The 10,156-nt window shown below is 38.6% G+C and overlaps 1 protein-coding gene across 11 annotated transcripts in view; it reads left to right on the plus strand.

The window, feature by feature from the left end:
- lingo2 (leucine rich repeat and Ig domain containing 2) overlaps positions 1 to 6,834 on the plus strand; it is a 383,251-nt gene extending 376,417 nt beyond the window's left edge. For all 11 annotated transcript variants that reach the window (XM_079891776.1, XM_079891770.1, XM_079891772.1 and 8 more), the window contains one exon: positions 1,988 to 6,834. In XM_079891776.1, coding sequence (XP_079747902.1) covers positions 2,000 to 3,847 — 1,848 coding nt within the window. In that variant the 5' untranslated portion in view covers positions 1,988 to 1,999 and the 3' untranslated portion in view covers positions 3,848 to 6,834. The remainder of the gene's footprint in view (positions 1 to 1,987) is intronic.
- Positions 6,835 to 10,156: the final 3,322 nt, after the last annotated feature.

The raw sequence follows: 10,156 nt of genomic DNA on the forward strand, positions 1-10,156 counted from the left end.
CAAGCTACATATAGCCAGGAAAGATTAGGATCTAGCTCTGATAAAATGTTCAAATTACATTATAGGTCATTTAAATATTGTCTAAATTTACAAATGAACACCATTATAATGAATGGCAATTTTTTTTATTGAATCTATTATTACTTATGTCCTTGTTTGTGTTACTGAATCACCACATTATGCAAACCTGCCCTCTAGAGGTCAAACTTTGGCATGCGCATTCTACAATTTTGTGTAAATTCAGACCAGATACAATGTAAATTCAGAAGTTACTATGACTGCAACAACGTACAAACAACCATCTCACATTCAAATGTGATATTTACATAAACAATCAAACAAACACATGCACACTTAGTCACGCTGCAGGACATTTATGAAAGTGTCTCCACATGCATCTTGTTTTCGCTGATGCACACATGCAGACACCACTGTGACTTGACTGGCAGTGAGATATTTCACACAATGCTGAGTATGCTGAGCCAAAAAAACCATCCCCAAACAATAGTAATCAGACTGCCAGGGCTTCTAAAGTCAACATGAAATGTCGTTCGCAATGCATTTTATTAATATGACCATGTTCAGTTCAAACAGGACATTCAATGAGAAATATTTGAGGGTAGAGTTTGATTTTGTCCTAGAGGTGGTTGTTACCACAATAGAGCCATTTAGATGGAGAGGAAAGGTTAAAAAATCAAATGTCAGCCGAGAAATAAAGTTGTTTCAAGGAACTGCAAGTCATTACATTTTGAAGTTCAATAGAAGGTATACATCAATTTCAATAAAAACAGTGTTATCTTTCAAATCAAGGCCTTTATGAAGGTCTGGGAATAATTTCTGACAAAGGACGGTCACAGGTAAGAGACATCAAGGCTACAAGTTTACAAGAAACAGCACAGGTGTTTTTCACAAACAAGAAGCTGCACATGTTTTATTGTCATCTGGTTATTGTGTTTAGCATCAGATGCAGTAGGCTTCTCTTTAGCCAAAATAAATGTACATAACAGAGTCTAGAAACCACTTTAATCCTGGTTTGTCTTACGTTTTTATACTGGGTATAAATGGGTAAATGGGTTCTTTATTCAATGTAAAAGGTTTAAGTGGGTAATTAATCATAAAATGTATTTAAAATGTTTAATTAAACGTTTAAACTCATTTAAAATTCATTAAAAATGTTTAACTGAAATGTTTAATTAAAATGGTAACTTTTGTTTTCTGTCTTTAAAGGTTTACAACCTAATTCATTGAACAGATCAATCAACTGACAAAAGTGATTGAGTCGGAAATTTGAGTTGTCCTTGTGTCCTTTGGAAATTGAACAAGTGTAGGACTTGACAGTATGTGTGGGTGCTCAAATCATTACTATAGATGTATATTTGTTTAAAGTTATGAGGGAAATTGTGTCAGGAAAAATCAAACCACACTTTTTATGTTCAAGGCTTTTTATTTAAGTCAACAAGTTATTTGTGTAGTCTATGGTCTTTGTTCTCTAAGTAGTGCTCTATGAATGTTTATAATTGAGCATTTAATGAATAAACTGAAAACTGCAAAACCACAAAGAAATGTAATGTTGAGAAAGTGCAAATCTTCAAAAGTACTGAACAGACTGAGAAAGAAAAACAGCAGGACACCCATAGGGCTGTGAATTCATGTGCACACAATAAAGAATCAATCCATGCACATACAATCCCACAAGCAAGAACTGAGGCAGTTTTCTTTTATTTTTGGATGGATACACCAATCTTCAGTTTGTTCTCTATGTGCGGAACAAACAAATTCATCTCAAGTCCATTCAGTGGTGTCTCCTGCTGTTCTTGATGAATCCATGTTGTGTATTTAATGTTACAGAATACTAACCAGTATTGGTTAACCTTTTGATGATTAAGTAACCTTTTATTTTGCCATATTCTTTATGGCTTCTATGTAATATAATATGTCAAGACATCTTTGTTCATTTACTAACATTTCATCTTTCTCTTTCTTTCAGAGCCATGACAGTATGGTGGACTGTTTAAATCGAATCATGCTGCACACAGCCGTGTCTTGCTGGCAGCCTTTGCTGGGGCTGGCTTTGGTGGCCGTGTTCGTGGGCTCCACCCTGGCCTGCCCCTCCCGCTGCGAGTGCTCCGCCCAGAGCCGCTCTGTCATCTGTCACCGCAAGCGCTACAACGCCATCCCTGATGGAGTCCCAATCGAGACACGAATCCTTGATCTTAGCAAGAATCGCGTTCAGGCCGTCAACCCCGATGACTTTGCTGCCTATCCACACATAGAAGAACTGGATCTGAGTGGAAACATCATTGCCTACGTTGAGCCTGGAGCTTTTAACTCGCTCTACAGCCTCCATTCACTGAGCTTAAAGAGCAACCGCATCAAGCTCCTCTCTCTAGGCGTCTTCTCTGGCCTCTCCAACCTGACAAACCTGGATATCAGTGACAATAAAGTTGTCATTCTAGTGGACTATATGTTCCAGGACCTGCGCAACCTCAGGTCATTGGAAGTTGGAGACAATGAGCTGGTTTACATCTCCCATCGGGCCTTCAGTGGACTGTTGTCACTGGAGAGCCTGACGCTGGAGCGCTGTAACTTGACGGTGGTGCCCACAGATGCCCTGTCCCACCTACACAACCTGGTGAGCCTACATATGCGCTACCTCAGTATCAGCACTCTCCACCCCTACTCCTTCAAGAAGCTATTTCACCTCAGACACCTAGAGATCGACAACTGGCCATCGCTGGATTTGTTCCCCGTTAATTCTCTGCATGGCCTAAACCTCACCACGCTGTCCGTTACCAACACCAACTTGTCCGTTTTCCCCTACCAGGCCCTTCGCCACTTGCCATACCTCACGCACCTTAACCTCTCCTACAGTCGTATCCGAACAGTGGAAGGTGGCCTGCTTCAGGACTTGGTCCGATTGCGTGAGCTGAGGTTGGCCGGATCTCAACTGGTGTCCATTGAACCCTATGCTTTCCAGGGTATACGCTGGCTACGCTTGCTAAATGTCTCCCACAACCGGCTTGATACCTTGGAGAGGGGTGTATTTCATGCTCCTGAGGCTCTACAGGTGCTGTTGATCAACAACAACCCTCTGGTGTGCGACTGTCGTCTCATGTGGTTGCAGCAAAGGCGTCATTCCATTTCTTTCGGTGACATCCAGCCTGAGTGCAGCACTCCGGAGGGCATCCATGGACGCCCCTTCAAGGAGTTCAAAGAGACCCTGCTGTCCTACTACGTGACCTGCACCAAGCCGAAGATCCGTGAAAATCGGACTCAGATGGTGTCAGTGGAGGAGGGACAGTCGGCCCGTTTACACTGCAACGCAGAGGGGGCCCCGCTGCCCACTATTTTCTGGGTCACCCCACGCCGGAGACACCTGACCAACAGGAGCCACGGCAGGGTGACGGTCCTCAACAACGGCTCGCTGGATATCAAGGCGGCGGAGGTTCAGGATGATGGTGTGTATATGTGCGTGGCCTCTAACACAGCGGGCAATGACACTCTTATGGTATCACTGGCAGTGAAAAGTCTGGGCTCGCTGTATGCCAACAGGACCCAGCATTACACGGATACAAGCAATGCCACTGCCAACGGTACCAACCTCCCTAATGTGACCTTTGGCCTTGATCTAAAGACTATCTTAGTTTCTACAGCCATGGGCTGTTTCACATTCCTAGGAGTGGTTCTCTTCTGCTTCCTGCTCCTGTTTGTGTGGAGTCGAGGAAAAGGCAAACATAAAAACAACATTGATATTGAGTACGTGCCACGCTCAAAGTCCAATGGGACCTCCGCTGAGGAGGCGGACCAGGGTGCTGGGCCACGGCGCTTTAACATGAAAATGATTTAAAATGTTTAAATATACCAGTCAGAATTTACACAGATCGTGGTTTGACAAATAGTACCTGGAACAGGAATTGATCAGATCGATGCCAGGCAACTCAACAGTCCCTAAGATTCAATCCAGGCTTTGGTTCAGCTTGGACTTCACTGGATACGCAAAGGGAATAATATGTGTCAATAATAAACTATTTTCAATTTGTATGAAACCCTCTTGGTAAGAGGGGATGTTCACCAACACTCCAACACAAATTGTGTACAGAACCAATTTGTAAAATTCAAGTATTACTCTTATTTGCTGAGGCTCGCACATGCTTTCTCACTGCGACCAACAGATGATCGGGAATCTGTTCTCTCCCTCATTATCCTGCATATATGTACGTAATGCTCAGTTATGTATGTGTATGTTAACATGTATAAACACTTTCTTTTATTGCGTTGTTCACAAAATGCAATTATCGCCAAAATTCACATTTCCCATGATTCAAAGGAACTGCTGTATGACCAAGCCATCGTCTCGCTACTCAAACTGTTTGAGGATGGAGGACAAAGGGCTTTTGCGGGTGTGAAATGTTACTCAGAGGAACGTGTATGCCGTTTGTCTACCCCAAGTTATTCTCCTGATATGAAGAATATTATATTTGTTTATAATCTGGAAAAAAAGAAGAGAGATTATTTATTAACAAAAGCCTTTACGTTCAAACTCAATAATACAAGGTGAAGATTTTCAAATGATTTAAATTCATGTTTTTTTTTTTCTTTGATTTTGATGTAAGTATATACATTAATTAACACATGCCATTTTTAGTTGTGCTCTTGTGCATTTCCATGACTTTAACCCCTTATCTGGTACAAAATACAAAATGTCTCCATTTCAAGTCAAGCTACCATTATTATTATTTTTTTTCCTTTCCTTTTTTTCCCTAGTAAGAAATTCAACTTTGTTGTGGTAGTTTCTCATTTTGTTGTTGAATCATTTAGATTGTAAACAGTTCAAAGTAAAAGAAAAAAATACATGTATGTGGAATAAAGAATATTGATTTGTATTCTGATGATGTATTTAAACGAATCTAATTTCATATATTATAGATTTAAATTGATGTTATTGTACACTGCTAAGTATAGTGTTTCTTTGGATGTGGTATATTTGATATACTTTAAAAGACAATTTAATTACATATAATTTAATGGTTTGCATATAACTCTGCTGGCCAAACCTTGTTTGGCAAGCTGAGGTTGAACTAAAGAAACTGGTTGATTCAGAGGAAATATAAGGATAAGATGAGACCAAATGCTGTTGAACTAAGATACTTTGCATGTTTTATCTCCAGAGCAGGAAGCACATGTTATCTAGAGAAAAATCTCTAGAAAAAGCTGTTAACCCTGTGACATGAGGGAAATGAGTAGGCAAGATACATCCATCATGCCACATCCATCCTACATCCATCATGCCGATGAACAATGTGTTGAGAAACACTAGGCATGAAAATCACAGTGGGTGAAAGCACTAATTATACAAATTGACAAGGGAGAGATGTTTTTATTGCTTCCTAATTGTTAGTTACAGTAGAACTTTTTGTCCCCTTTTCCCCCTAGTCCTTCTTTAAAGAAAGTCAGAACACAAACATATGAAGTTACCAGAACAAGTAGTGTCTTGGTGTCTTGAAACAAGGTTCGTAAGGCTGTGCAATTACCATAAAGAGATCCGTCAAAGGAGATTTCCCACTGCTGCCAAGGGAGACCTAATTTGAGACCCTGGTCTTTTTTGTAACAGTATTGATTTCCCAAAAGGCACTATGGGATTACTGGCCAACATTAGGAATATTCTAATTTCTCTAATCTCAGTCAAGCCCAAAGGACCATATGCAAAAACTGTTTCATTGGCCCTTTTCGCTCCTTTTGGTCTGTGTTATTGCGGTCCCTCCGGACAGGAAGAAGGACGCTTGCACTATTGCCTGAGAAAACTAAAATTAGGTTGACTACGGTTAATGGGTCAGATGCTGCCATTTTCAACTCAAGAGGATTAGAAAATCTACTCCACAAAAACATGCACACAACAGCACTCACAGATATTAAATTAATCATCCCTGACCTAATAAGTCCCTACAAAGTCCTTTCTCAAACTCTACATTAGTGATGGGAAGTTTGGATCATTTTAGTTCAAAATGAACGAATCTGTATTTGAGTCATTTCGTTCATTTAAGTGGCTTTAAATGTTATACTTTCAACAGCCAAATTCCCCGAACACATTCACCCACACAATCTTGATCATATTCTGAATTAAGAAATCATTATAATGCAGCCAAAGATCATTTTCAGGGTACATAAATAATTTCTTTACCTTCCGAGTCTTTCGTTCACTTGTCAAGTGACAGTCACAATGAACAGATCATTCATAGAAAATATTCATACCCATCACTGTCAAAATCAAACTTTAAAACTAAATTTTATGAATTACTAAATATTATGGTTGCATGGCAAATCCCCTGATAACATTATGCCTGCTTTATTCTTTGTGCCTGCTGTCAACAGTTATGTCTTATGTTTTGCAATTATAATGATTTCCACTGATGGCAAGTTTGTTGAGAACCCAAGTCAACTTTAATTCCAAAACGTGATCAAACATAAAACAAAGGAAACTGGAAACTCAAAACAAAACCATCGACATGAAACATTCAATACTCAACAAAGACACAGGGCAAACATGAGGGCTTAAATACACAGACTAATTACAAGACAAGGAACACCTGTGAACAATGATCAGACCATTAACCAATGACAAGACACTTGGCAGGATCACATGACAAACAGGGAATCACATGACAAGACACAGAAACATAACCCAAAACGTGACAGTAATAATGTCAGCATACTGATTTTCAATATTTCTGAAGCCAATTTACTGCTCTTTTCAAAGTGATTAAGACTCCTAGACAACTCGATTTTTTGCCATTTTGAATCTTGAAAACGCATAAATTTGAGGTGCCAACAAAAAGATTCCACACCTAATTCTGATAAATAAATAAAATAAAAAAAGGATATTTTATATCTTCTGTTGGTTTAAACAACTTGGCTCTTTGTTAAAAAAAAATAACATACGTCAGCTTGTTCATTAGAGAGCAAATTTAATTAGAGAAACCCTGTAGGGCTGTGACTAAGGTACTGCGAAATATCTTCCAGGGTGTCATACAGAAAAACATTTTGCATGACTGAATTTTATTTATAAGGTCTATAACTGTTTTCCAAAAGACCCCTGAGGCACCACTGCCAATCGGAAGATAGCTGAATTATGATTTGTTTATGCATTATGTGTAGTATACAGATTCTGTGTGAATCAGGTGAATAAACATTGCATGTTATTCTTGTGATAAATCCATACATGTATGGATTACATATAATGTACAGTTCAGGAAACAAACATTGCAGTCATTGTTTAGAATAGTATAATTCAAAGAGGTGAAAACATTTTCCATTGTTAATTGTTTTAGTCCACAGCACTAACAATGAACGAATGACTCTTATAAGCAGGGTTTTTGTAGTATATCAAAAACATAAAGCGCAGCCTGTGTAGTCTATTTCCCGAACAAATGACTCGTAATCCGGTTTGTCATTCAGTACAGCGCAAACAAGTTTGTCCATCTCCAAAATGAATAACTATCAGCTGATTCTGTTTAGTGATTCAAAGACATACAGCTCAACCACTGTAGTTCAATTCCCTAACAAATTACACTTTTAGTGAATCAAACACAGACCTATATCATCAGTATTGATAATGACAGGTTGTTTATAAGACAACGTGTATAGTAGAAGATTACTATACACATTGTTACAGCTATTGAATTGCATTTATGACGCCTTTATTTCAATATTTATTATTGAAATGATCTTATCATTCGACAGAACTGCATTTTTCAAAGTATTCCTTTGAAGCACAAGAAAATCATTAATGGAACCGTAAGGAACCTGAACTGTTAAATTCTTCAGAATTCCCATCAAATCATCTTGCTTGATATTTTTTTCACTTAATATTTGAAAATATTTGCTATTAGCTAGACTGTAAGACATTCACCTTTGTCCAGAGAGATTATAACCCTTATGGTAAACAGAAAAGCAGATATCATTGAAGTTCAATATTTTAATATATTTATAATATTAGTTTGATTCGAAGGGAAATCAGAAGGCCAAATCCTAACTGGACGAGGGGAGGAGTTGGGGATGGAGGAGGGTAAATAGCTCCAGAGCAACGCGATAAGCCGCTGGTAATACTGATGGACCTTATATAAGGATGCTGTGATAGGCATCGTATTCCTATAGGTAGATGTGGATCAGCTGATGCGAGCTTGACGTGCCAGAACTAACGCTACGCTTGATATCTAGTCACTTGCCCTGTAATTGGGCAGAAGTCTTTTTGTTTCCTCAAAATCCATTTTTGTTAAGATCTACTTAGAAGACACCTGACTCTGACCTCCGTTTTTTCTATTAAACAAACCTAAAGTTGTGCTAAGTTTAAAAGTTACAGCAAAACTTCTAAACTGCTGTATTCTGTTGTATGGAAAGTGGGTCGCCTCAGTGAAAGAGAAGTGTCAACAGTGACTGTTATCCAATCTTCAATCTGCTAGTTATCAACAAAAGCACAATACCCACATCAATCATACTACTGCCAGACATTCCTCTCCAATTACTTTCTCTTCAAGGGCATTGTCTTTTTAAGCCCGATTCTGAGAGATCTGATTACATTCTTATCAAATGATCTGACAATTGATTTAGATGCTCAGATATTGCACAAGCGGGGTTAAAAGGAATGATATTGACAGAGGAGATTCTCGGCTGTTGATGGAAAAACAGCATAAAGCAAGATGTCAACGGATGTACTGAGGCATAAGAGGAAGGGCGCTGGGGGTTGATGCGTGTGACAAGAAAAGGAGGACGGTCACACATCAAACTCCACACCAATTTGGTCAGAGCCACAATTCTGCATTTCAATCTGTGTGAAACACTTTCGTCCAGCTGTAATATAAAATGGCAATTTGCCTATTGTGCCACTCAAATGTCAGATCTGAAATGCAATTTTACAGCACTTCATGCTAAGTGGGCCATTTTGAAAAGATACTGCTTATTGGCTTTATTCAAACCAACAAAACTTTCCAAAGGAGTAAAGTTCTGAATGTGCATATCACTTATATATGTTTTTACAGGCACATTCATGCTGCTGATAGCTGATTGGATGGTTCAGGTCATGTGATCCCGTTCCAAAGTGTTTATTCAATCTGTCTTTATTTGGACCTGTCAGAAGGAGTAATCGCACCACTGAGAACTCAAACCAAGCAACACAAATTGCTCTACAACTTGTTACACAAGCTTGCCTGTCAGCCTTCAAGGTCTCCAAAGACAATTCAATTCAACCAGACAAGCGAATTTGCTGTTATTTAAATAAAAGAGAAACCGAGACTGTTTTTCAGCTGCACGTATTTCCTCACTCCTAGTTCTGGAATTTGCTCAATTTTTCCCCTCCACCACACACAGAAGAGTGTGCATCAGTCCATTAAGATTCAAACAAGAACCTCTTTCTGGTAAAATGTTTATTGTAAAAGCATATTTTTTTCTCCACTCTGTCGTGATGGCTAAGTGCAGACTTGAGGGCCCAGGAAATCTGATGCGCCTTGATAACTTGTAGCAACACATTCTGCAACCAATAGACTCTAATCTAATCCAAGGCAGAGAGGCAGGGATGTACCTCACCGCCTCACAGGTTTACTCTACTTATTATGTTAGGAGTTAGGTTATCAGCGCATAATTCTATTTAGTTTCACATAAATCCTCATTCAAATAATGAACAGCAAATGCATAGCACATATGGTGTGCTATTGGGCAGTGATAGATTGGATAGAGATTTTTGTTTTAAAAAAGACAAATAACCTGTGCTATAATAAAGTGTGGAAGGTGATAGCTAAGATCATTTCTTAAGTGCAGTGCTTCTATGCACTAAATGAATGGCTATAGAAGTGAAAGAGGTTGGTTATGCTCTAAAGAATAGCTTTTTCTTTATTTGTGAACTGTTTTTGTTTGTTTTTTGTCATCAACATTTTTTTTTTTTATATGAGACATAAATTATCAAAAAAGTTCTGGTGGGTTGCAACCTAAAAAAGGGTCACAGAGAAAACTAAATGCAAATAATAAAATGCAACTAACCATATAATTGTCTGTAGATAGAAATAATAATCGGCTAGAATAAAGATAAAATAAAAAGCTTCTAAAATATTTTCCCAAGCAGCCTATGAACATAATGTTCAATATTATTATTTCCAAGAATAATTCCAAG

Source organism: Squalius cephalus, assembly GCF_949319135.1.
Source record: "Squalius cephalus genome assembly, chromosome: 14".
Classification (NCBI taxonomy): domain Eukaryota; kingdom Metazoa; phylum Chordata; class Actinopteri; order Cypriniformes; family Leuciscidae; genus Squalius; species Squalius cephalus.